This window comes from Hippopotamus amphibius, chromosome 7 (genome assembly GCF_030028045.1).
Source record: "Hippopotamus amphibius kiboko isolate mHipAmp2 chromosome 7, mHipAmp2.hap2, whole genome shotgun sequence".
In the NCBI taxonomy this organism is placed as follows: Eukaryota; Metazoa; Chordata; class Mammalia; order Artiodactyla; family Hippopotamidae; genus Hippopotamus; species Hippopotamus amphibius.
Window position 1 is genome coordinate 10,114,887 of NC_080192.1, and position 24,757 is coordinate 10,139,643.

The following is a 24,757-nucleotide window of genomic DNA, read 5'->3' on the forward strand; positions in this document are numbered from 1 at the left end:
GTAGCATTTTTATGAAAAACAACTTTATTTTCCAAAACAAAAAATACTGGGAAAGAGTTGGCATCGTTTCACATTTTCGAGAATCTTTTTAATGCTTGGCTTCAGAGAAAGCATGGATTTTCCTATTTTCTGCTACGTGTATCCTGTTGCAGTATGTTGTTGAATATGTGAAACATATGAAGAAAGTCTGGCCTCACATAGATATGTACGTAGTTGGGAAAGATATGTAGTTGTACCTTTTCAGATAATTGTGGATATTCTTTCCCTTCCTTCCTTCCTTCCTTTTTCATTCTTTCTCCGTGCTGCGTGGCTCTCGAGATCTTAGTTCCCCAGCCAGGGATTGAACCTGGGCCCTGGCAGTGAAAGCTCAGAGTCCTAACCACTGGACCACTAGGGAAATCCCCCTGGATATCTTTCATATTGCACCAAAACTCAACGACCAGGCGTACTTTCTGACAAGTGGTTTGCAATGGACACTCTGAAATCATCTCCTCGGACCTTTCACTGTTACGGTGAAAACCACTGACATCTTTTGCACTTTGCTTGGATCTTTTACTCACACACTCGACTCCTGTCATCCTTGGTAAATATTGGTGTGCTGAGTATGCCTAGCTTCCAAATGTGGACCCATTTTGTTATATAGTCTCCAAACCGCACAGTTGTAAATATCTCCACAATTTCCTCAGAAAAGTCTTTAAATTTGGGGAAGCCCTTAAGCCCATCATGGCATGTACCAGTTTTCTAGAATTGCAGTTTTCGTTTGAAAGCTTGAGTTTTATCATTGGCACAGAATACTGCCAGCTGTTTTTCTTGAAGTGACAGGCTCACTGCATTCATTTTTGAGAAAATGTCTCCTAGATATGCAACGTCGAACCATCATTAGTTTGTCTGCCAGTCGTTTCTGAAGTGAAAAAAGCAGCTCTTTCCACTTTCAACTCAAACAATCACACAGTGCTTTTCCCGAGACAACCGTCATACAGGGTTATGCCACAGAAATGCCTTGCACATACTCTGCATTTTATGACACTGAATAGAGCAGTGTCAAAAGTTAACAAGATTCACATTGCTTACTGCTTCATCAAGGGCCTTCTTAAGCGAAGCTGGCTTTTTAATGAATGAATTGACTTTTTGTGGTGAGTGCGTGGCAGAGAAGAAAACCATGATGACTGTTAGTTTGGTGCCACTGCCTTGCTTCATGCTAAGGCAACAGCAGTTTTATCCACAGTTGTTTTTACACCATCAGAGCAAAAATTAACACAGTGCAAAGGCAAACAACGTCTTGATATTTTCGTGAATGCAGTTCAAACCTCTTGAACCCTCTAAAGGGTCCCTGCACTCTTAGGAGCCTGCAGTTCTTGCTTTGAGAACTGCTGACGCAGGCCCCTGCTTCCATACTTCAGTCACCTGCATACCATCTGCACAGTTTTTGATAGATTCTTGAACCACTTTTACAATTATGTAGTTAATAATTGCTTTAAGTTGGCTTGCTTTTAAACTTACTGAAATTTATTTTGAAGGAACTGTTATATTACCACCATAGGTAGTACAACAGTGCCACAAATGAAAGGTAACCAACAAAGAAATACATAACTAATGGTTAAAACACACACGTTTACCTGTGCCCACATACATCCTAATGGTGCACGAACAGCAGTTTGGAAAACGGCATTCTAGACGCACCTCTTTGTTCTCGAAGCAAGGAAATCAGGCCCGAGAGAGGGAGGGGATAAGCCCAACGCTCAGGTCTCCTGGCAGCCAGTCTGTTCGTTTGTCCTGGGAAACCGTGCCTCTCCGGCCCTGCCACCCAGCCTCTAGCTGTTCACTGCACATGCTCGGGGGAGGTGGGGGGCTGCCGTCAGAGAGGACATGAGCTCAGTTTCCCACTCAGAACCGGCTCCCTAGACTCGATGGGGGCCTTTCCTCACTCACCCCCTCCTGCTACTCCTGCAAGTGACCAGCAGCTGACCCTTCAGTGTCCCCATGGCTCCTGGGTCAGGGATCATAGGTGCTTTGCTTCCTTTGAGAAGGAGCTGGCAGGGCTGGGGGCTGGGTGAGTCCCTTCCGGTTTCTACCGGAGTTATTAAATTCTCACCTGGGGATACTCGTAAGCCTGTTTGTTAGGGCACCAGCCTCCAAACTGTAGACTTTGCAATACAGGATTGACTGTGGGTGGGATCAGAACAGTTCCAGTGTCTCTCCCCGTGCTGGTGAGAGGCCCGCCGAGTTGATGGATTGGAGGGGAAGAGGCTGGGGTCCTTTCTCTCCTCATTTCCCTGAGCTGTTGCGTATTTTCCCCTCACTCCGTCCCCAACAGAAAGACAACGTGGAGATGATCAAGGCCCTCATTGTGTTTGGGGCAGAAGCGGACACCCCGAATGACTTTGGAGAAACTCCCGCGTTCATAGCCTCCAAGATCAGCAAACGTACGTGCCCTGCACTTTGGGGCCAGAATTGGGCAAGGGTGGGTCGAGGGTGCAGGGACTGGGGAGGAGGGAAGTCCCAGCTATCAGGTGTCTGTGTCCTGTCCATACCCACCCCCAATTGCTCCCTGCACAGAGTGGCTAGGAGCACTGGGAAGCCCAGAGGGGAAGCTTCCTTTTCCCAAGAACAGGGGCCCTGACCACAAGATGGAAGGCCCAGGAGGCTTGCCAAGCCAGTGTCTTCTTCTGCGTGGCCACCATCCCACCTAAGGTTGCTAAGACTCTGTGGGGGTGGGGTAGGCAGCAGCAGAAGCCCTCCTCCCCACTCGTGGGGAATTCACTAACAGAACCACTTGCAAGAACAGCCGCGGGCTGATGCATGGGCCGGCCAACACGTGTGCTCGCCTCGTGCGCACAGGTACAGTGCATGCGCTGTGCGCTCGCTCCGTAAGCCTTGGCTTCAGGGCTGGAAAGAGCAGATCCTCCTCACCGGAAGCCTGGAGCCCTCTGGAGGGTTCCGGGGGTCTGCGGAGGTTGCCGTGCGTGGGTACCCCATAGCGTGGGCAAGCAGCGGGTGTGCGTGTGCGCGCCTGCGCGTTTCCAGTTACCCCATCCGTTGGATGGGAGTAAACGCCCCCTGGCTGGTTCGTCCTTGTTGAGCTCTGAAAGCCTTGAGAAGTGCTGAACGTGAAGTGCCTGCTTTCTTGACTGGCACAGAAGGGAAAACAGGCGTTCCTCAAATACTCGGGCCAGGCAACACCCACCTCCTCCTTCCATGTTCCAAGTTCAACCCCGAGGGCCCCCCTTGGCCCCAGGCAGCTGCTTTGCATGTAACAGACTAGAGTCCCTATGCCCTGTCAGGGTGGGATTGGGGCTCCGGGGCACCCCTGACCCCCCACATACCTAGGAGGGCTGGGAGAGGGGGCCATGTGTGGAAAAGAGGGGCCTCTCACTTGCCCATCAGCAGTTTCTGATCCTGTGCGATCTCCCCCTCCCCAAACATGACAAGTCGTCACCAGGAAGGCGCTTCTAACTCTGCTGAGAACCGTGGGGGTCGACCACTGCTTCCCACTCATCCAAGGGGTCTCAGCGGAGCCGTGCTCCGCAGCGACACACTCCTTCTCCCTGGAAAGATCTCAGCCCCCGCCGATCAGCTTAAACAACCTAGGTAGGCCTCTCCCCTTCCGCATCGCCTCCTTCCCACCTGGCTCCCCGGCCCTTGGGTCAGAGCAGTCCCAATGGGAAAGAAACGGGGCCCCAGGGGAGAAGTCATTGAAGGAAGCAGGGGAGGGTGGGGAGCATTTGTCAGCCTCGGGAGGCAGCCAGTAACCCCGTAGAGCCCAGAGGCCCGTGGGTTCCCTGGCTAATGGCCTGCAGTCCCTTTTCCCTGAGTGGGTGCCCTGGACACACATGAGGTGGGCGCTTTCTTGGCCTCTCTGTGCCCTGGGAGCTCAGGTGGGCAGTGAGGAGTGCTCATGGGGGCTCAGAGCCCCTGGCCGCTGGCTTCGACCAGGAGGGTTTCTGCCACGCTGCTGAATCTCTGTCAGGCCTGGGACCTGCCTGTGTGCTCCTCTTTCGGCCCCTTCGGTGACCTGGCGGCCAGGCAACCAGCATCTGCCCCGTGCGTCCATGGCGTCCGTGGAGACAGCCTCGGAGGAGGCGGAGACCTTCTCTGAGCTTCCTGTGGGCTGGCCCACCCTGGGCCCTGGATTGTTTGGGAGCGGGGTTCCCCAAACAGGGCAGTCAGGGACCGATCTTTGGCAAGCAGGAGCTTTTTTGTAACTTGGGGAATCAGACACCAATATCTTCAGCCATGATAGCCCGGCCAGCCTTGGAGCGGGTAGCCACAGTGAGTCCTTCTGGCTCTGCCTCTCTCCTCCCCCGGCCCCTCCCCACCCAGGACCTGCCCCACATGGTTCTCTCTCAATTTTACAGGCAATCAGCCACTCAAGCCAGGCTGGATGGTAGGCCTGGGGCGCGGCAGCAGATGGGTAATGCCCTGGCCTAGAGGGGCCGCAGAGCCCACTGTGCCCCGAGTTAGCTGCAGCTCTAGTCCCCTCTTTTCCTTTTTCTCAGCTGCACGTCCCTCTCCCTGGCGCTCTGTCCTCCGCCTCTCCTGGCCAGTCTCCCGCTTATCTCGTCCACTCTGGCCACTTGCCCTGATGGGGGGGAGACACATTGCCTGGCAGCCTGCTGTCCTGCTTTGCTGCTTCTAGACTCCGTGCACAGCTGTGGGAAGGGCTTGTCAGAATCTGGATGACGTGGCACTGCTGGGCCAGGCAACCTGGGGCCGGGCTGCTTGTCAGGAGGGCAGCTGAAACATTTGGTGGACATGGGGTGGGCCTCGGGCCCAGGTGAAAACATGCACTTGTGGGTGGGTGCATCCGATCTGAGGCCGCTGAGGAAGTTTCCAGACCTGGGATCCGGACTAGAGGCATCTGGAAAATGGTCAGGATGTCTCCATTCCTTCATGCAGTTAAACCCCGAGGAATGTCCTGACTCAGCCCTTTTGGCTAAATGACGTTGGACGAGTTGTGTAACCTCTCTGAGCCTCGTCTGTAAATTGGGGATAGTGATTCTGGCCGTGGTGGTTGTCAGCAGCCCGGGCCCCCGTGCATGAAGAGACGCTTTGTGAACTGCAAACACAGGGCACGTCAGGGGTGCTTGTGCTTCGGGGCTTTGGGAGGAAAACACAGGAAAATCGGGAGCTGGCTGGGCAGGATGGGGGACCGTTCCCACAGCAGTGGGCTCCTCTCTGCATTCCAGCCCATTTCTCCCCGAGGGGTCTGTGGCCTCTGGCCCCGCTGTATCCTGGGATGAAGAGCCCTTCCAAGGGGTGGGAGGCAGATGCTCCTGCTAGGGTCGGTGGGGTGAGGCCACCGCTGCAGATTTGCCCTCAGGACCCACGGGGTGGCGGGGACCGGCACCTGCCTGGCCCCAGCCCACCCTGCCCTGTGCCTCGCAGAACTGCAGGACCTCGTGCAGATCTCCCGGGCCCGGAAGCCGGCCTTCATCCTGAGCTCCACGAGGGACGAGAAGCGAACGTACGTGTCAGGGGTGGGGGGGTGGCAAGCATGCAAGGCCTCTGCTGGGTGCCGCGCAGCAGGCCTGGGGCGTTTGTCTAGTCTGCATCTAGCTCTGCGAGGTAGCGCGCATCCTCTGCAGTTCACCGTGAAGAGACTGAGTCTTTGGAGAGCCCGGGTCCGCGTCTCCATCCGTCACCGGGTCAGCTCCAGGTCCCACGGTGGAGTTGTCTGCAGCCCTGTCCCTTCCCTCCCTGACCCTGACATAGATTGTCGGGGGAGATGGCCCAGCTCTCCTCTGGAGCGAGCCCTCCGCTGCCTCCGTGCTGAGCCTGCTTCCCTCGGATGCCACCTGCTCCTTACCCTGCCTCCCTCCAAGAGCTAGTGGGTGGGCTGGTTTCCCAAGCACCTGCCATATAGCCAGGCCCACGGTAGGAGGCAGGCTGGGGTGATGGACACAAAGAGAAGAAGAAGCCCAAGCCCTGTCCCCGAGGACCGTCCCTAGCGATGGTGGTTGGCAGAATCAGTGCCCACCAGCTCAGCCAGTTACCAGGACAAACGTGTTTCCTATGGGCTGGGCTCTCTCCACCCTTCCCTGTAATAATAGAGGTGGTTTATTTGTTCTCTGCTTTTTACTATCCTGTGTTCCTAACATGCTTCCTAGGGAAGCGTTAGTAACCTTGTTTTGCAAATGCAGAACTTGGGGTTCCGTGACTTGCTCAAGGCCACCCAGAGTCAGTGTCAGAGCAGACTCAGCCCAGGGCCTCCGAGTCCATGCCCTTCATGCTCCCGCAGGCTCTCTCCTGGCCGCACCCCTAGTGCCCGCCCCTGCAGGGAAGGCTGTCTGCTCCTGGAAGCCGACGTAGCCCCTGCTTCCAGGGCCGGGCCGCCACGTCGCGGGCTGTGCCTCGCCTCGTCTGAAGGCTCGGCGTCCCCTTGCTGTAGCCCATTTGTTTCCTCGGCCGTCCTGGAACGTGCGCTCTGGGGGTGCACCTGCCCTGTCAGCCTTCTCACCCTTCCCTCCCACTGCACCCCACCACACACACGGCCCTGTGCAGGGGCCAAGGCGGGTACCAGAGGGAGGGCTGACAGGCCCCTTCCAGGAAGAGAAGGGAGGAGGCAGATTCTCCAGCAGGACCAGGGAGTCTGCACAAGCCTGAGCGCCCTCCCTAGAGGTGGGGCTGAGGCGAGAGTAAGGACACCCCTGTAGGCACCTGCCCACGCAAGTCTGTGAGCCGCACAGCTCAGCCCTTCTTCCCCTGGGTTGATCCCTTCACTACCAGCCCCACATCTTCAGAAAGGTCTCTTGCCTGTTGGCTTCAGCCTCCCTGGTCGGGGGCCCTGCAGGCTTCCAGCGACGGCACAGCCTCCTCTGCCACGCTTTGGGCTTGCCGCCGGGCTGGGCAGCTTGTCCAGGAAAAGACGCAGGACCCCGGAGACAGGCCGCACAGCTCCTTCATCTACCAGCTGCGTGTCCGTGGGACGCCTCCCGCGTGCATGGGTTGCGCAGCGCTGCACCAAGCAGAGCCGGGCCCTGCTCTCAGTGGGGGAGGAAAGGCAGCAAACAAGTGACCAAAAGCAATGGCTTATGGAAGGGAGAGGGGCTCTGCCGCACCAAGGACGTGGGTGGGACAGGAGCGGGCTGAGCAGGAAGGTCCTGATGGCATTAGGCAGGCTTCTCTTGGCATTTAAGCTGAGATGGAAAGAAGAGAAGGAGACCAGAAGGAAGGTTCCAGGTCTGAGCACAGACCATGGAGGCCTTCTTCCCCTGGGGTCGGGGCTGGCCATGGCAGGCCGTAGGGAGGGTCAGGAGAGCATGTGACCAGGAGTCAACAGACCTGGGTCTAAGTCCACCTGTGTGGCTCTGAGCTTCACATCCTCACCAACACGCGCGGTGACAGGGAGTGTCCACTTGGGAGGGGTTTGGAGCCTTTAAGTGAATTCATGCTGGTGGAAGCTCTTATGGCTCCTGACACACAAACGGTCCTTCCCCCGTGCTGCTCCCAGCCGGGTGGAGGGGCCTGACCTTGGACACCCGTTCCTTGTGGCTGCAGGAGAGCAGCCCTTCCCCCAGCCTTGTTTCATTCAAACCAACTTTCATCAGGCACCTGCTTTGGGTCAGGTCTGGGACTGGGGATCTGAATCTGACCAAAACCAAGTGGCCTTAGGGTGCCCCCACTCACAGTGGGGGAGACAGACCCAGGTGTCTGCTGGGGTGGCACCTGGCCAGGGAGGTCTTCCCTGCGCCCTGGTGCCCTTACCTTCGTGTATCTTTCTCTCTAGTGTCCTTTTCACCTCTAGTGTTTACTCTTGTACTGACTTCCCTGCCCCCTCCCCAAAGCCCCAGGATCACGCGAGCTCCTCAGGGCTCGGTCCCCATGTGCTGCAGCCGCTACCACGGGGTAGATGCTCAGGGACACGGCATGCAAAGTGCCGGCTGTAATGGGACCCTCTTCTCTCCCACTGCTGTTCCCACCGCAGCCACGACCACCTGCTCTGCCTGGACGGAGGGGGCGTGAAAGGCCTCGTCATCATCCAGCTCCTCATTGCCATCGAGAAGGCCTCGGGCGTCGCCACCAAGGACCTCTTTGACTGGGTGGCGGGGACCAGCACGGGGGGCATCCTGGCCCTGGCCATCCTGCACAGTGAGCGCAGCCCCTGGGCCGCGGGGGCAGGACAGGGTGGGGCCGAGACCTGCCCTCCAATAGGGCTGAGTGTGTTTTCTGAGCTTTGCAGAAAAGGTCATGGGGGAGGGGAGGGCCATAAGCCCTTTGTGGGGTGGCTGAAGATGTTGGGGTCCAAGGCTGGAAGGAGAAGGGCTAGGGGTGGGCCAGGGTGATGCCCCGGAGAACAGAACTTACTTTTCACTTACTTTTAGCGTGAGGAGCATTTTTATATTAGTTGCCTCAACCACTCCTCCTCCACGCCCCTGCAAGGCAGACACCAAAGGGCCTCAAAACTGCTGGAAATAAGGAAAACCATTCTGAGGGTGGGTGGAGCGGGTAGTCTCAGGAATAAGGAGCCACTGAGTCACAAATGCCAAAGCCCTAGTCTGCACACTTTTTTTTTTTTCGGCTGCACTGTGCAGCTTGCGGGATCTTAGTTCCACAGCCTGGGTTTGAACCTGGGCCCTGACAGTGGAAGCACGGAATTCTACCCACTGGACCACCAGGGAACTCCCTGCACACTTCGTTGTACCCACAGGGAAATGGAGGCCCTGGGGGGAGCGGTGACCCAAAATTTCACGGCCCACTCGAGGGGTTGCTGGGGCTAGGAGACCCAAGGACTCCCAGGCCAGCACTTCCCAAGGACACAGACCACCCACGAAGTCTGCTCTCACTACAGCTTCACCCAGGGGACAGGGGCACTTTGCTCACTGGACAGACTTCTGGATAGGCCTTGTCTTGACTCAAGCGATGCCTCCTTTATGGAGCTGTCTGGGCTGCGCTGTGCCGCCTGTGGGGCCCTCTCTCAGAACCAGCTACCCGCCCAATGGGAACTGTCTTAGCATCCCTGACCGGGGACCTCTGCCCAGCTCGGGCTCTGTGCCCTCCAACACGTCCTCCAGATCTGAAGGCACCAGGAGAGGACCCCGCACCTCCCTGGGTATCAAGGCCTTCGGGCCAGGCCTGTGCTGGGTGCTAGGGGTGCAGGGCTGAGTCAGGTGCATGCCCCACCTCAAGGAGCCCCGGTCCCATGGGGGAGGCATAGGTATCCGGGTGCTCACAGTGTGAGGAGGCCATGGCCCGGCAGCCCAAGGTGTGGGGCACGCAGGGCACAGCCAACCCAGGAGGAGGCCTAGACCAGTACCCCATGGGGCTCTGGGAAGGGGAGGATTATCAGTCAGCGAGCTGCTGGCCCTTCTCTCCTCTGGCCTCTGGGGCCCTGTGTCCCCTCTCTGGTCTTCAGGAGAGAAGGGCCAGCTCAGGTCTGGGGGTGGAGCAGGCTGGGTGGAGGTTCTAGTTTCCCTCCAGAAAGGGTCACTTCTTTCTTCAGGGGGTGTTTGTCCGCCATCCAGGGTCTTCAGGCGCCCGGGGGCTGTGGAAGGGATCTGAGAAGTCGCCTAGTTCAGCCTCCCATGCAGGCAGGAGCCCTCCCCTCTGCAGCCCCCGGCTCGCACACCCCTGGCCCGGCCGAGGTATGCTGGGAAGTTTCTTTGTCCCGTGAGGTGCAGCCTACTCCTTGGCCGCTGTCTGTTCTCGGGGGCTCATGGGACAGGGCTGTCCCTTTCCATGACAGATGGGGTGGATCTAGATTTATAAGCTTTTACACTTGTAGGGCCCTTCTTTAAAGAAAAAATACAAATTACGAATACAAAATGAAGTGCCGAGCCTTGGGGCTGCCGACAGGGATTTCTGTCTGTGTGGGAAGCTGCAGAGGGGGTCCCAGGAACCTCAGCTCAGGCGGTGCCTTGGTAAATCCGCCCCTCCCGCCCCCCTGGTTCCTGGGCTCAGGCCCCCTGTCAGGGCTGCCCTTGTGTCTCTCCCCACCTCTGACCCCCTTGTTCCTAGGCAAGTCCATGGCCTACATGCGTGGTGTGTACTTTCGCATGAAGGATGAGGTGTTCCGGGGCTCTCGGCCCTACGAGTCGGGGCCCCTGGAGGAGTTCCTGAAGCGGGAGTTTGGAGAGCGCACCAAGATGACAGATGTCAAGAAACCCAAGTAAGCCTCCTCCTCATCTGCGGGAGCACGGCCACGCACCCAGTTGGCTCTTCCCCGTTGGCAGAGGGCTCCCTGCCCTGGTCTGATTAAAGCTGAGGGAGGGGGTGGCTGGAGAGCACAGGTGCGGGACACCCTCGACCCATGTCTCATGTTTTTCACCCAAACAGCACATCCCTGCGTCAGAGGAGGTCGGTTCTCATCCAGCACACACACGCTTGCTGAGCACGGCTCTGTCTCCAGAACTCTGTGTGTGTGTGTGTGTGTGTGTGTGTGTGTGTGTGTGTGTGTGAGAGAGAGAGAGAGAGAGAAAGAGAGATGGGGTGATGATGCAGCCGTCAGGTGGCTTACGATTTGGTTGGGAGATAAGTGATCTAAAGAAAAAATGGCAGCCACGCAAGGGAGCATGTGCTTAAGAGGTTCCAGAAGAACCTTCAGCACCGCCACTCCTTTGTAGTATTTATTCCCATCCTCGCGTTACTTTATTATCTGCCTAATGCTTGGCCCGCGTGCCAGCCTGTGAGCTCCCTGAAGCAAGAACGTGACTGCCTTTTTTTTTTTTAGTATTTATTTTATTATTTATTTTGGCTGTGCTGGGTCTTAGTTGCAGCACACGGGATCTTCAGTGGCAGCATGCGTGATCTAGTTTCTGACCAGGGAGGGCATCCAGGCCCCCCTGGAGCTCGGAGTCTCACCCACTGGACCACCAGGGATGTCCCGTGACTGCCTTGTTTTGCTGTAGCCCTGGCATCTAGCACAGTGCCTGCCCCAGAGCAGGTACCTGAAAAGTGTTTGGCAACTGTCAGAGCAAGAGGGAGAGAAAGGACCATGGATGAGGTGGTCAGAGAGGGCTTCCTGGAGGAAGTGAGGTGTGAGCGAGCCCTGGAGGGTTAGGAGGATTTTTTTCATAATAAGGCTTATTTTTTCCCATTTAAGAATAATACGCAGTCTTTTTTATTATTATTATTTAATTATTTATATATTTATTATTTTTTAATTTATTGGCTGCATTGGGTCTTTGTTGCTGCCGTGGCCTTTCTGTAGTTGTGGAGAGCGGGGGCTACTCTTCATTGCAGTGCGCAGGCTTCTTATTACAGTGGCTTCTTCTGTTGTGGAGCACGGGCTCCAGGCTCACAGGCTTCAGTAGTTGCAGCACATGGGCTCAGTAGTTTTGGCACACGGGCTTAGTTGCTCTGCAGCATGTGGGATCTTCCTGCACAGGGGATCAAATTCATGTCCCTTGCACTGGCAGGCGGATTCTTAACCACTGCAACACCAGGGAAGCCCACGCAGCCTTTTAAGAAAATTTGGAAGATACAGAAAGTAAAAAGGAGGAAAATATCACCCATGATTTAGTAACCAAAAGATAATGTTTTAAAAAGCATTTTTTTGTATATTGTATTCTAGACATTATTTTTTATGGTGAAATAGAACGTACATTTAGAAAAATACATTAAAAGTTCCATGAATAATTCTAAAGCAGACACCCATGTATAATCACCAGCCAAGTCTAAAAGCACACAGTGTGTTCCCAGCCCCATCACAACTCCTGCTCCCCCGCCCCCCACCCAGACAGAGGTAACAGCTCTCCTGATTGGTGTGAACCGGGTTTTCTGTCTAGTTTCGGCACCTGAATGCAGTCCTGAGCATGGTTTTGGTCCTGCCCATCTCTGGCCTTGGAGGGAATCATTTTGTGTGTTAGCCTTCCTCCGGCAATGCCACGTCGGGCAGCATGGTCCCTGCTGCTGGGGGAAGCTGTGCTTCGTTCGTTCTCGTGGCGCACAAGACTACACCCCACGGTTTATTTCTCCAAACACCTTTGACGGGCACTTGGGTTTTTTCCTGTTTAGACTTCTTGAGTCTGTGGTGGACATTTTGGGACTTGTTTTCTGACTCCGTGGGGCACGTGCCAAGGAGTAGAGCTATGAAGTCTTGGAGGAGGCGTGTCCTCAACCCTTAGATTCTGCCCAGCTGTTTTCCAGAGCCTTGGTTTCTGTTTCCACTCCCGTTAGCCATGTTTGAGAGTTCCTGGCCCTCTGCATTCTTGCTAACATTGGTTATTGTCAAACCAATTTGTATTTATAACGTTTTTATCTTTATAAATCTAGGGTGAAAGATACTCTCTCTGTTCTTTGGAACTTTCATTTTCCTGATTACTAGTGAAGTTGAACACCTTTTCATGTGTTTTAAGGCCATCTGGATTTCCTCTTTTGTAAAGTTCCTGTTCAAGTGTTTTACCCATTTTTGGCAAAGTTGGGTTGTGTGATTTGGGGGTTATGAGGCTTCTTAATGGTCTTGTTTATATTTTGAAAACTAGTCCTTTGATGGATACGTGGATTTGAAATCTCTTCTCCCACTCTAGGCTTATCTTTTCACTCTCCTTATGGTATTTTGTTCATGAACAGATGTTCTTAATGCAGTAGAATTTATAAATGTTTTCCTTTTTGTGATTTGTGCTTTTTATATCCATTCAATAACCCTTCCTTAACCGGAGGCAGGAAGCTGCTTTCCTGGGTCTCAGGTCGGGAAGCTCCCTCAATCTGCCTGTCACGTTCAGGTCTTCTAACAACCTGGAGTTGATTTTTGTATCAGGAGAGGTCCAATTTCCTGTTTTCCACATGAACAACCAGTTTCCCCAGCCTCATCTGTGAAAAAGTCTGTCTTTCCCTCCACATCACAGGCCTTGCTTCCTTCACAGTGGGTCCAGGGTCCTTGGGTCTGTTTTTGACCACAGAGCCCTTATTAACTACAGCCTTTATAGCAAGTTTATAGCAGGGCTTCCCACCTTGTCCTTCTTCAAGGCTATTCTTGGAGGCCCTTTAGAGAAGTGGTTAAAAGCATGTACCCTGAAGTTTTCTTTTCTCAAAAATGGGAATAATATACTACCTGCTTCCTGGGGCTTTCCTGAGAAGTGAAAAAGTTGTGTTTTTATATATAAAGCACTTAAAAAGTACCTAGCACGAAGAAGTGCTGTATAAGATGTGGGTTACTTGTTGTTATTTATTTCTGTTGAAATTGTAGAATCAGATTGTCAGATTCTGCAGAAAAGCAAATCCTGTTGGGATTTTGATTGTGAGTACATTGAATCTGTATGCTTGATTTTTTTTTTTTTATTGAAGTATACTTGATTTGTTTTAGTTGTGGTGTGCATCAAAGTGATTCAGTTAAACACACACACACACGTATTCCTTTTCATATTCTTTTCCATTATGGTTTATACATGATATTGAATATAGTTCCCTATGCTATATGGTAGGACCTTGTTGTTTGTCTATTTTACATATAAGAGTTTGTTGTGAGCTTATTTAGGGGAGAATTGACATCTTAAAACACCAAGTCTTCCAATTAGAGAACATAGCAAAACATTCCATTTGTTTAAAGTTTCTCAGTACAGTTTTATAACTTTATCTATAGCCGTCTTCCACATCTGTTATTTTTATTCTTAAGTATTGCATATATTTTGTGCTACTGTAAATTACACATTTTAAACATTTCATTTTCTAATAATGGCTGGTATTTAGAAATACCATTTGTTTATTTTTTAAATTTTAACTGTGGTAAGATACATATAACATGAAATTCACTATCTTAATCATTTTTTTCATCTTAACCATTTTTAAATGTACAATTCAGTAGTGTTAAGTATATTCACATTGTCCTGCAGCTAATCTCCTGAACATCCTTCATCTTGTAAAACTGAAACTCTGTGCCCATTAAACAAGTCCCCATTCCTCCCCTCCCCCAGCCCCTGGCAACCACCATTCTACTTTCTGTCTCCATAATTTGACTCCTCTAAGTACCTCATGTAAGTGGAATCTTTTGTCTTTTGGGGACTGACTTATTTCATTTAGCATAATGTCCTCAAGTTTCATCCATGTTGTAGCATGTAACAGAATTTCCTTCCTTTTTAAGACTGAATAATATTTTACTGCCTGTATAGACCACATCTTGGGTTTTTTTCTTAATAAATTTATTTATTTATTTATTGGCTGCATTGGGTCTTCGTTGCTGCGTGTGGGCTTCCTTCTAGTTGCAGCGAGCAGGGGCTACTCTTTGTTGTGGTGTGCAGTCTTCTCATTGTGGTGGCTTCTCTTGTTGTGGAGCGTGGGCTCTAGGTGTGAGGGCTCAGTAGTTGTGGCACATGGGCTCAATAGTTGTGGCTCGTGGGCTCTAAAGCACAGGCTCAGTAGTTGCGGCCCCAGGCTTAGTTGCTCTGCAGCATGTGGGATCTTCCTGGCCTGGGGATCGAACCAGTGTCCCCTGCATTGGCAGATGGCTTCTTAACCACTGCGCCACCAGGGAAGCCCCACACATCTTGTTTATCCATTCATCTGTTAATGGACATCTGGTTCGTTTCCACCTATTAGCTATCATGAATAATGCTGCAGTACACCCAGGTATACAAGTAACTGATTTGAATCTCTGCTTTCGTTCCTGGTGCCTTTCACAGAGAGGATTCTGATGGGCTCAAATAGCTCAAATATGCTAATATTTTGTTAGGATTTTTGTATCCATGTTCATGAGTGAGAGTAACCTGTTTCTTCCCATTTTTAGGTTGCAGGCTTTTGGTTTTGAGGAAGTATCTCTTCTTTTTCTGTTTTCCAGAAGAGTTAATAGTGATTTTATTTCTTCCATGAATATTTGGTAGAATTTGCTAGTGAAGTCATCTAAACCTGGAGTTTGCTTGCTGGGAAAATTTTTAATGATGGAATTAATTTCTTTAATGGTTATAAGACTATTCAGGGTTTCTAAATGTTTTGAGTTAGTTTTGGTTAAATTATGTTTTTCTAGGAATATGTCCATTTCATATAAATCTTCAAATTTATTGGCATAGAGTTGTTCCAAAATTGTCTTATCATCTTTAATGTCTGCAGCATCTGTTGTGATGGCCCTCTTTTCATTCCTGATTATCTACATCTCCTCTTTTGATCTTTTTTCGTCATGGCACTAGGAGTTTTTTAATTGGATTATTTATTTATTTATTTATTTTAATTGGCTGTGTTGGGTCTTCATTGCTGCATGTGGGCTTTCTCTAGTTGTGGTGAGTGGAGGCTACCCTTCATTGTGGTGTGCAGGCTCCTCATTGCCATGGCTTCTCTTGTTATGGCGCATGGGCTCTAAGTGCGTGGGCTTCAGTAATTGCAGCACATGGGCTCAATAGTTGTGGCTTATGGGCTCTAGAGCACACGCTCAGTAGTTGTGGCACACGGGCTTAGTTGCTCCATAGCATGTGGGATCTTCCTGGGGCAGGGATCAAACCCAAGTCCTCTGCATTGGCAGGCGGATTCTTAACCACTGCACCACCAGGAAAGTCCTGGATTAGTCTTTCAAAAAACCAACTTTGGACTATTTATTGGCTCTCATATGTATGTTTTCTGTTTCATTAATTTCTGCTCTTATATATTTGGTCCTTATACTTTCTTTGGGTTTATTTGGCTGTTTTTTTAACTTCTTGAAATAAATATTTTGCTCATTGGTTTTTTTGGCCTTTCTTCTCTTCTACTGTATTTTATATATATGTATAAATATATATTTTTATACTATATATATATATAATGTGTGTGTATGTAAATCTAAACATTTTCTTCCAAGTACTGCTTTATTTATATCCCCTAAGCACATTTATGATTTTTCAGTTCAAAAACTTTCTAATTTGTATTATTATTTTTTAACCATAGGTTATTAAAAATGGCATTTCTCAATTTCTAAACTTAGGGATTTTCAGGTTATCTTTTTGTTATTAATTGCTTTGCAGCCAGGGAACATGCTCTGTTTGATTTTGGTCCTTTAAAATTGAGACTTGATTTGTGGCCTTTCTCAGTCAGTTTTTGTATATGTCCCATGTGTAATTTAAAAGAATATGGATTCTTCCTTTGTTGAGTGCCAATATCTGTACATGTTGACTGAGTCATATTGGCTAGGAACACTGTTTAAAATTTCCAAATCTTATGTATCTGTACTAATTTTTTTGTCCACTTCTCTCTGTCAATTACTGAGAGAAATACATTGAAATCTTCCACTCTGGGGATTTGGCTTTTGACCCTTTATTTCTGTCAATTTTTACATTACTATTTTGACATGGGGCTTCCTAGGTGGTGTGGTGGTTAAGAATCTGCCTGCCAATGCAGGGGACATGGGTTCAATCCCTGCTCCAGGAAGATCCCACATGCCACGGAGCAACTAAGCCTGTGCACCACCACTGTTGAGCCTGTGCTTTAGAGCCTTTGAGCCTATGTGCTGCAACTACTGAAGCCCACGCACCTAGAGCCCATGCTCCACAACAAAGAGAAGCCATAGCAATGAGGAGCCCACGCACCACAATGAAGAGTAGCCCCAGCTCACAGCAACTAGAGAAAGCCCATGTGCAGCAACGAAGACCCAACACAGCCAATTAATTAATTAATTAATTAATTTAAAAAATATTTTGACACTATGAGATTAAGTACATTTAAATTTAAGTTTTTATGAATCTTTCTGGTGACTGGAAGCAGCTCTCTTTATCTCTAAGAATACTTTTTGCCTTAATGTCTATTTTGTCTGATATTAATATAGTTATACTAGCTTGCATTGGTTGTATTTGCATAGTATGTCTGTGCTCATGCTTTAATTCAGCTTTCTCGATCCTTATGTTTTAAATGTCTCTCTTGTAAACAGTCTATGGTTGGATGTGTTCCTAATCTAATCTGTGCGTGTAGTCTATTTATAGGTTTTTATTGCATAGTAATATATTTATTTATCTAATTAGTTAAGTCAGACTTAGCTGATTGGTTTGACTATCACAACCTTCATATGGTTAATCTAATAGTTTATATGGCTGATCCATTGGTATTTACATAATTACTCATTTATGGGATGACATATGCTATCCTATTTTGTTCTGTTTCTTGCCTTCTTTTGGATTTGCTGAATAGTTTTAATCATTACATTCCACCCCAACCCCAATAGTTTGAAATATATGCACTCATTTCTGTTTTTCAGTGTGTATTATAGAAGTCTAAATTTAATTGATGCTAGTACCCTCAGATAATTAAGGATTTTTAAGGGCTTTAATTCCATATTCCTTCCCCTATCTTATTTATAATTACTTTTCTGTATTTTAAATCTATCTTGTTTTTTCAAACCTCACAAGACATTGTTTTTTGAAGTTGATGTTTATTTATGTTTATCTAGGGGTCAGCTGGTAAACCAGATCTCTAGGGGGAAAAAACCCTGGTTTGCAATGTTTGCCAATTCCCATGGCATTAATACTCCCACAGTGGCTGATTTAAAGCCACCAACAGTTTAACAACCAGCTCATGAGATGTAGCACCAGGGTCTCACAAGCCAGTATGAGCTGGCTCCAGTACACCATTGGGTATGTGTGTGTGTGTGAGAGAGTGTGCATATGTGTGTGTGTAGGTATACATGTGTATCACTTCTTTGCTTTACAGTCTTCCCTGTGACCACCTTCCTTCTGCCTGAAGTACATTCTTTTGCCTTTCCCATAAAGATGGTCCACTGGTAGTGAATTCTACACTAGCAGAGCTGTTTGAAAATAGGTTTATTTCACCCTCACCAATTGAACATTCTTTTATTTCTCTCTTATTCTTGTGGAGTATAGAATTCTAGGCTGGTGATTTTTTTTTTCTCTTTTCTTTTTTTAAAATTAATTAATTAATTAATTAATTAATTCCTTTATGTATTTATTGGCCGCGTTGAGTCTTCCTTGCTGCATGTTGGCTTTCTCTAGTTGTGGTGAGTGGGGGCTACTCTTCATTGTGGTGTGTGAGCTTCTCATTGCAGTGGCTTCTCTTGTTGTGGAGCATGGGCTCTAGGCACATGAGCTTCAGTAGTTGCAGCACGTGGGCTCTGCAGCACGTGGGCTCTGCAGCACGTGGGCTCTGCAGCACGTGGGCTCTGCAGCACGTGGGCTCAGTAGTTGTGGCTTGAGGGCTGTAGAGTACAGGCTCAGTAGTTGTGACACATGGGCTTAGTTGCTCCACAGCTTCTGGGATCCTCCCAGGCCAGGCATTGAACCTGTGTCCCCTGCATTGGCAGGCGGATTCTTAACCACTGTGCCACCAGGGAAGTCCCTGGTGATTTTCTTGTAGAACACAAAAGATATCATTATATATCTTTTGGCATCCATTGTTGCACTTGCAGAGTCAATTTCAATTTAACTCTTACTCTTTTGAAAGTAGGTAGTCTTTTTTTCTCTGGATGCTTTTGTTTATGTGTTTATTTGTTCTTGGTGCTCTGTAGTTGTGCTATGATATATCTATATATGAATTCCCTCTAATTTTTCCTGCATGTGTTTTGTTGGCCTTCTTGCATCTTTTGATTGGTGTCTTTCTTTCAGTTCTGGGAGCTTGAGTCATTATCTGTTCAACCTTGCCTCCACCTAATTTTCTCTTGCCTCTCCTTCTGGAACTCCATTTAAAAATGTTAGAGCTTTTCTATCTTTCATCTCTTTAAGTTCTCCTGTATATTCTTTCATTTTATCTCTCTGAGTTGCATTCTGGATAGTTTCTTCTTACCTATTTTCCGATTCACCAATTCTCTCTTTAACTTTATCTGATTTTCCATTTAACCCATTCATTGAGTTATTTACTTATTTACATATTTATTTATTTATTTATTTAAATTTCTAGAAGTACTCTTCAGTTTTTCTTCAAATCTTCTAGGTCATTACTTGTAGTTTTCTATTCCCTGAAAATATTATCAAGCTTGTCTTTGATGTCTTTCAACATTGTAAGCATAGCTGTTTTATAATCTTTGAGGATTCAAATAACTGCTGTCTACGTAGGTAGGTTTTGCTATTTGTGTTGGTCTCTCATCCATGGTGTTTTATTTCATGATGTCCCCCTCCCCACCTTTTTTGGAACTGTGTGATCTTCCTTAATGTTGAGAAATAATATGTGCAGTCTGTGAAGCCTGGAATGAGAGTATCTTCTCCAGAGTGTCTTATGTTATATCATTCAGATACCCACATTTAGTACCATCTAGGGCCACTGTAACTAAATTCTTCACATGAGGGTTTTGGAACTTCCCCCCAGGTAGTGTGGATTTAGACTACATATCTGCAAGAGGGTTAGTTTGTGGTTATACATTTTCAGGGATTTTTTTTTCCTTCCTTTGTTCAATGCCAGGCAACTTTACTCACAGCCTCCAGGGGTGGGAAAGTGGCAGGTTTATTTCTGGTTTACCCTTATCCAAGGGGGTAGCCCTTTGGGATTACAACCTAATGTGGGGAGGGGCTCCCATTAGATCCCTAACCTTTAGTGAACACTGGGCTTTGACTTCTATCTCTCTGGCCCCACGAGACCATCAACATTGAAGTTCAAATGGACAGTTTGGTGTCTGCCTTCAGGTCAAAGCTAGATCTGTGCTCCGTTTACCTCTCTGGGTTCTTGCTTATCCTCAGAGTTTACCCTGGTCTTTCCTTTCTATCTTATCTGATCTTCTATGCCTTTAAGATTAAAAAAAATATTGTTTCCAGCATTTAGTTTTTTGTTCAGTGGGAGGTATGTTCAAATAACCTTTCCACAAGGTTCTTAGCAGTGAAAAACTAGTTTTTTTTTCCTACGCAGAGTTTTTTGTTCCCTTTTCTTTATATTTTTCAATGTAACAAACAGATTTCTGTGTTAGTCTGAACTCCTTGCTAGCATAATTTGAAATGGCTGCAAAACATTCAGTTATTTAGAGACTCCCTCCTATTGTCTCCATGTAGAGCATTCATTTTTCACTGTAATAAATTACACCGCATGAATAGCCTTAAACAAAAAGCTTTCGTTGTAACTAAGATTATTCCTTTAGGCCAGATTTTCCAAAATGGAATTCCCAGATCAAAGAGCCAGGACTTTTGTAAGGGTCTTTATACATATTAGTTTCCAAACGGGCTATGTCAGTCTACAACTCCCCTCAGTATTCAAGGATGTCTGCATCTCTTGAGACAATTAGGAGTCTTCTTTAATAGGTTGTAGACTCACATGGTAGAACATTGATGAAGTGTCAGAGATGACACGCTGAAATTTCTCCCCTGACTCCTGTCCCGGAGCTGCAGCCCCCAAGCAGCCCCCTGCCCCAGAGACAGCTCACTGTTGCCAGGTTCTGCACATGGGTCCTCCCAGAGTTACCCTCTGAGCAAGCACATCGGTACATAGGGTCTTTGGGGGGTTGTTTTTAAATAAATGGTGGCATATTACACACACTTCCATGAACCATGCTTTTTCCACTTAAACATAAATCTCGGTGCTCACCACCCATTAGTACGTGAAGCGCTTCCTCAGCTGTTCTCCAGCGACACAGACTGCACTGCACAGGGGAACCGTGGGGTATTGAACCATCCCGCTGGTGGGACATTTCAGTTGTTTCCAGTCTTTTGCTTTAACAGCCCATGCGGTTAATAGCCTGTTGTGTGTCCATCTTCCCACGTGTGGGAGCATCTTAGGATGGGTTCCCAGAAGTAGGATCACTGAGTTTAAGGATCAGTGCATCGGCAGTTTGAACAAAAATTGCCAAAGGCGGATCGTCAAGGGTGGATGGGTCAGTGGCTTCAGTGTCCTGCTCCTTGTTTCTCTCCAGGGTGATGCTGACAGGGACGCTCTCCGACCGGCAGCCGGCTGAACTCCACCTCTTCCGGAATTACGAGGCTCCAGAGTGTGTACGGGAGCCTCGTTTCCACCAGAACGTTAACCTGAAGCCTCCAACTCAGCCCTCAGGTTAAAACCATGTCTGATGCATCTGTGGGAAGTGATTGGCCCAAGAGGCTGCAGGGTGGGGGGTGGGAGTCGCAGGCTTGCTGCCAGGCACCCCCAGCCCACCACCGTCCCACCCACTGCCCCGGTCTTCCCTCCCGAGGGCATCAGCTGAGGGCAGGCAGAGCCAGGGAGCCATCAGGCCTCGGGCAGGCTGCACCCTGCCTTCCACCAGGACGGCGGAGCCAGACAGCATGCCTGTCGGTCCTGCTTGTGAAGAGTCCCCCACCTCTCCCTCTTCCTGCAGCGCCACATGCGTGCACACACGCACACATGTACACACACACACACACACACCCTGAGATCTGAAATGCACATCTCTTGTGCCACTGGGCCCCCTCCTCCCCCACCCCCAGAGCAGCTGGTGTGGCGGGCAGCCCGGAGCAGTGGGGCAGCCCCCACCTACTTCCGGCCCAATGGGCGCTTCCTGGACGGCGGACTGCTGGCCAACAACCCCACGCTGGACGCCATGACCGAGATCCATGAGTACAACCAGGACTTGATCCGCAAGGTGAGAGCCACCTTGGGTTGGAGGGGCTGGACATGACTGCCCACTGCCACCACTCCTGTTTCTGGAAACCTGACTAAGGACTGACTCCTGGGAGAACAAATGGCTTTCTTCATGCGTTCATTCATTTGTGCACTCAACAGCAATTTTATCTCATACGCGAACCTGCTTGATTGATGGCGTCTGCCTGAACTACTGTGCTAAGAAGGATTCTGAGGCCCAATCCAGACTAGGTGGTGAAGGGTGTTATGATCAGTTAACAGCACCCGCTGTTTGTGGGGAGGACAGCATGCATACCAGTACCTGCCAGTCGCAGGCCTGGCCACGCTGCCCGGCCTGGAGACACACACTTGCCCTTGGGAAGCTCGCGTTTAGGGCAGACAGTCCATAAATAAGGACATGCCCATCTGAGCATTTCAGGTGCTGTGACAGAAAACTGTGCAGGGTCCCAGGAACATCACCCCTGCTGAGAGACCTGGGGGCTCAGGAAGGGCTCACGGAGGAGGGGAGCCCATCCTGAAGCCTTTGGGGATGGGGCAGTGCAGAGTCAGCAATCCGGAGGAAAAGAAGGGGCCCTCAGCCCGAGGAGCTCAGTGTAGAGTGGGCAAGGCCGCAAGTGTTAGGAGAGGCAGTTGTGGTGCAGGAGCCTCTGGCTCTGCCCGTGCTTCACTTCAGCCACTGCCTGGGGACTGTCATGAGGCTTCCTGGCCTCTTATCTGTAAAGTGGTTAGGACAGTGCCCGACCTCAGCTGTGCTGTGTCCTTGCTGGCTGCGGGTGTCACTGCTGTCATCACCAAGCCCCTGATGCAGCCCCAGGTGGCAGAGAGGCACACGCCCTCTAGGGGCCAGATGAGGAATGGCAGGCTTCCTGGAGGAAGAGGGAATCAGTGAGCCACTGTGGGATGGGGAAGGGGCCTCAAACACCACCCATCTAAGTGGATGAGGGGCCTGGGTAGGCAGGTCACCCAGCAGATCGGCAGCAGAACTTGTTTCGAAGCAAAGGAGAAGCAGCACAGGCTGTGCTTCTGCCACAGGAGGCCTGTACCCCTCTTCATGCTTCCCCAGGGAGCTCTCTCTCACCCTTGGGTGCCCCCGGCCCATGAGGAAGGCCTCCTCTGACCTGTCCTGTCCCAACAGGGTCAGGGCAACAAGGTGAAGAAACTCTCCATTGTCGTCTCCTTGGGGACAGGGAGGTCCCCGCAGGTGCCTGTGACCTGTGTGGACGTCTTCCGTCCCAGCAACCCCTGGGAACTGGCCAAGACTGTTTTTGGAGCCAAGGAACTGGGCAAGATGGTGGTGGACTGTGTGAGTGTGGGCCCCTCCCCAGGCCCACTTCCCTCAGGGTCTCAGCCCCAGGATGAGGCCTCCTGTGGGGCCCTGGGTGTCAGGGGGACGCAGGGCTCTGTTGGCCCTCCTTAGCCAGCTCGGGGGCGGGGTCCTCAATCCAGAGTCTCCGTGCGGGCCGGGGCCTTCGGTGACCGCCTGTGGTGGGATTCTCAAGCGTCTTTTAGCTGTGGATTCCTTCCTTCAACGACAGCCCAGGATGTCAGATGGACAGGGGCTAAGGGGGCAGGGAGGTGGAGGCCCGTCCACTCAGCCCCTTCACACTCACTGACCCTGAACACTGCCGAGCCACCTGTCAGAGCCACAGGCCGTGTCCCTCTGATTGCATAGCTGGGACAGTCACTGCAGCACAGAAAGGGGGATTTGCCCAGAGTCACTCTGCTGATAGGGAGCTAAGCCACCCTGCAACCTGGGGACCCTGGGGGCGGGGGCTGTGGGTGCCGTGTGGGCTGGATGCTCACGGACGCTGCTTCTCACCAGTGCACGGATCCAGATGGGCGGGCCGTGGACCGGGCCCGGGCCTGGTGCGAGATGGTCGGCATCCAGTACTTCAGGTGAGGGCTCGGCCGGCCCCAGCCCCGAGCCGGAACTTTCCCTTTCCCCAACCAGCTGCTCTGTGTCCCAAGCCTGCCCCAGTCCTAGGTCTTGTCCCCAACCCAGGCCAAGTGTCCTGAGAGTGACTCCTCCTCCTTGACCCGGACAGATTGAACCCCCAGCTGGGGACGGACATCATGCTGGACGAGGTCAGCGACACGGTGCTGGTCAACGCCCTCTGGGAGACTGAGGTCTACATCTACGAGCACCGGGAACAGTTCCAGAAGCTCATCCAGCTGCTGCTCTCGCCATGAGGCCGCCAGACCCCCAGCCGCCCCCGCCCCACCCCACCCCACCCACCCAGCCCCAGCTGGGGAGGCTGGGCGAGGCCCAACCACTGCACTGCTGGGCAGAGCCAGGCCCAGGCGGCTCTGTGTCCACAGACCCCCCCTAGGGGGGCAGCAGGCTTCCTGCCTAAGGCTGGTCCTAAGGCCTCTCTCCCCCTCTGTCCCCGCCTTCTGGCACTTTGTGTCATTCCAGCTTAGAAAGCCTCGCGCCTCACTCGGGCTGCTGCCTAACCGCCAAGGACAACCGACTCTCCGGCCCCTCGCCCTGGCGGCTCAAACACTAAGGCCTCCCAGAGGGCCCCAGGCTCTTCCCCATCCCCCGGAGCTGCAGCAACGCCTTCCGTCCTCTGCCCTCTCCGCTGGGTGTGGAGCTAGAGAAACGGGCCATCACCCACCGCATCAGGAGAAGAAGCCCGGGAGTGGGGTGTCCCATGTGACTTTACCCGCCACACCCCCCAGCCGCCCACCCATGAGCTCTCAAAAGTCGCTCTTGTGACTTCAGTTATTCTTCCCGACAGGAAGTGGTTTATGACTGGAGAGGGGCTCCAGGGACTGCCCCAAACTGAAATAAATGGTTCAGTTCCAGGGTGCCTGTCTCACGTGCACTGCGGTGTGAGTGCCTCCCACCCGCCAGCCCCCCTCAGCCTTGACCTTCAGCCTTGGCTGTCATCTGGCTGTGCCCACGCGGACGGACAGAAGCTCTGTTTCCCAGGCTCCCTGGGGGCAGGGATACCTCTTCTCTTTAGGTCTCCCCAAATCAGGCCCTGAGGGTGTGCACAGGGGGCAGCTAGGCCCACCTGCCCCACAGTGGCGAGCGAGGGCGAGCCCCAATCGCCAGAGGAGGGGATGAGACCCAGAGAGAGCAGGGGGCTCGGGTACCATCACACGGCGAGTGAGCAGGGCCAAAGCGTGCCCCCAGGTCTGCGACTCCAGGGTTTGCGCTGTCCCGTCTTCAGCATGCGGAGGAGCTGGGCGGGCAGCAGTGGACGTGGGAGCCTGAGCCCTTGGGGTGCAGGTCCGGGGGTCTCAGGGTAGAGAGGGGGCCTGAGAACAGTGACGAGCCGTGGGCGTGTTCCGCCTGCAGGGAGGGACGGCCAGGGAGGGTCCGGGGATTGTCGCTGCACAGCTCGAGTCCAATAAGGTGGGCACTGCCCAGGGTAGGCAGGTGGGAGAGCAGGGGTCCCCC

General features: G+C 51.1%; 1 protein-coding gene across 7 annotated transcripts in view; it reads left to right on the plus strand.

The window, feature by feature from the left end:
• PLA2G6 (phospholipase A2 group VI) overlaps positions 1–24,248 on the plus strand; it is a 52,144-nt gene extending 27,896 nt beyond the window's left edge. For 5 of the 7 annotated variants that reach the window (XM_057742426.1, XM_057742428.1, XM_057742429.1 and 2 more), the window contains 10 exons: positions 2,315–2,423; positions 3,430–3,588; positions 5,386–5,464; positions 7,925–8,088; positions 9,955–10,105; positions 20,666–20,802; positions 21,195–21,349; positions 22,484–22,651; positions 23,171–23,244; positions 23,394–24,248. In XM_057742426.1, the coding sequence (XP_057598409.1) occupies positions 2,315–2,423; positions 3,430–3,588; positions 5,386–5,464; positions 7,925–8,088; positions 9,955–10,105; positions 20,666–20,802; positions 21,195–21,349; positions 22,484–22,651; positions 23,171–23,244; positions 23,394–23,538 (1,341 nt within the window). In that variant the 3' untranslated portion in view covers positions 23,539–24,248. Of the gene's footprint in view, positions 1–2,314; positions 2,424–3,429; positions 3,589–5,385; positions 5,465–7,924; positions 8,089–9,954; positions 10,106–20,665; positions 20,803–21,194; positions 21,350–22,483; positions 22,652–23,170; positions 23,245–23,393 lie in introns of those variants that run through there. The other 2 variants (XM_057742430.1, XM_057742432.1) reach the window with 2 other exon arrangements.
• Positions 24,249–24,757: the final 509 nt, after the last annotated feature.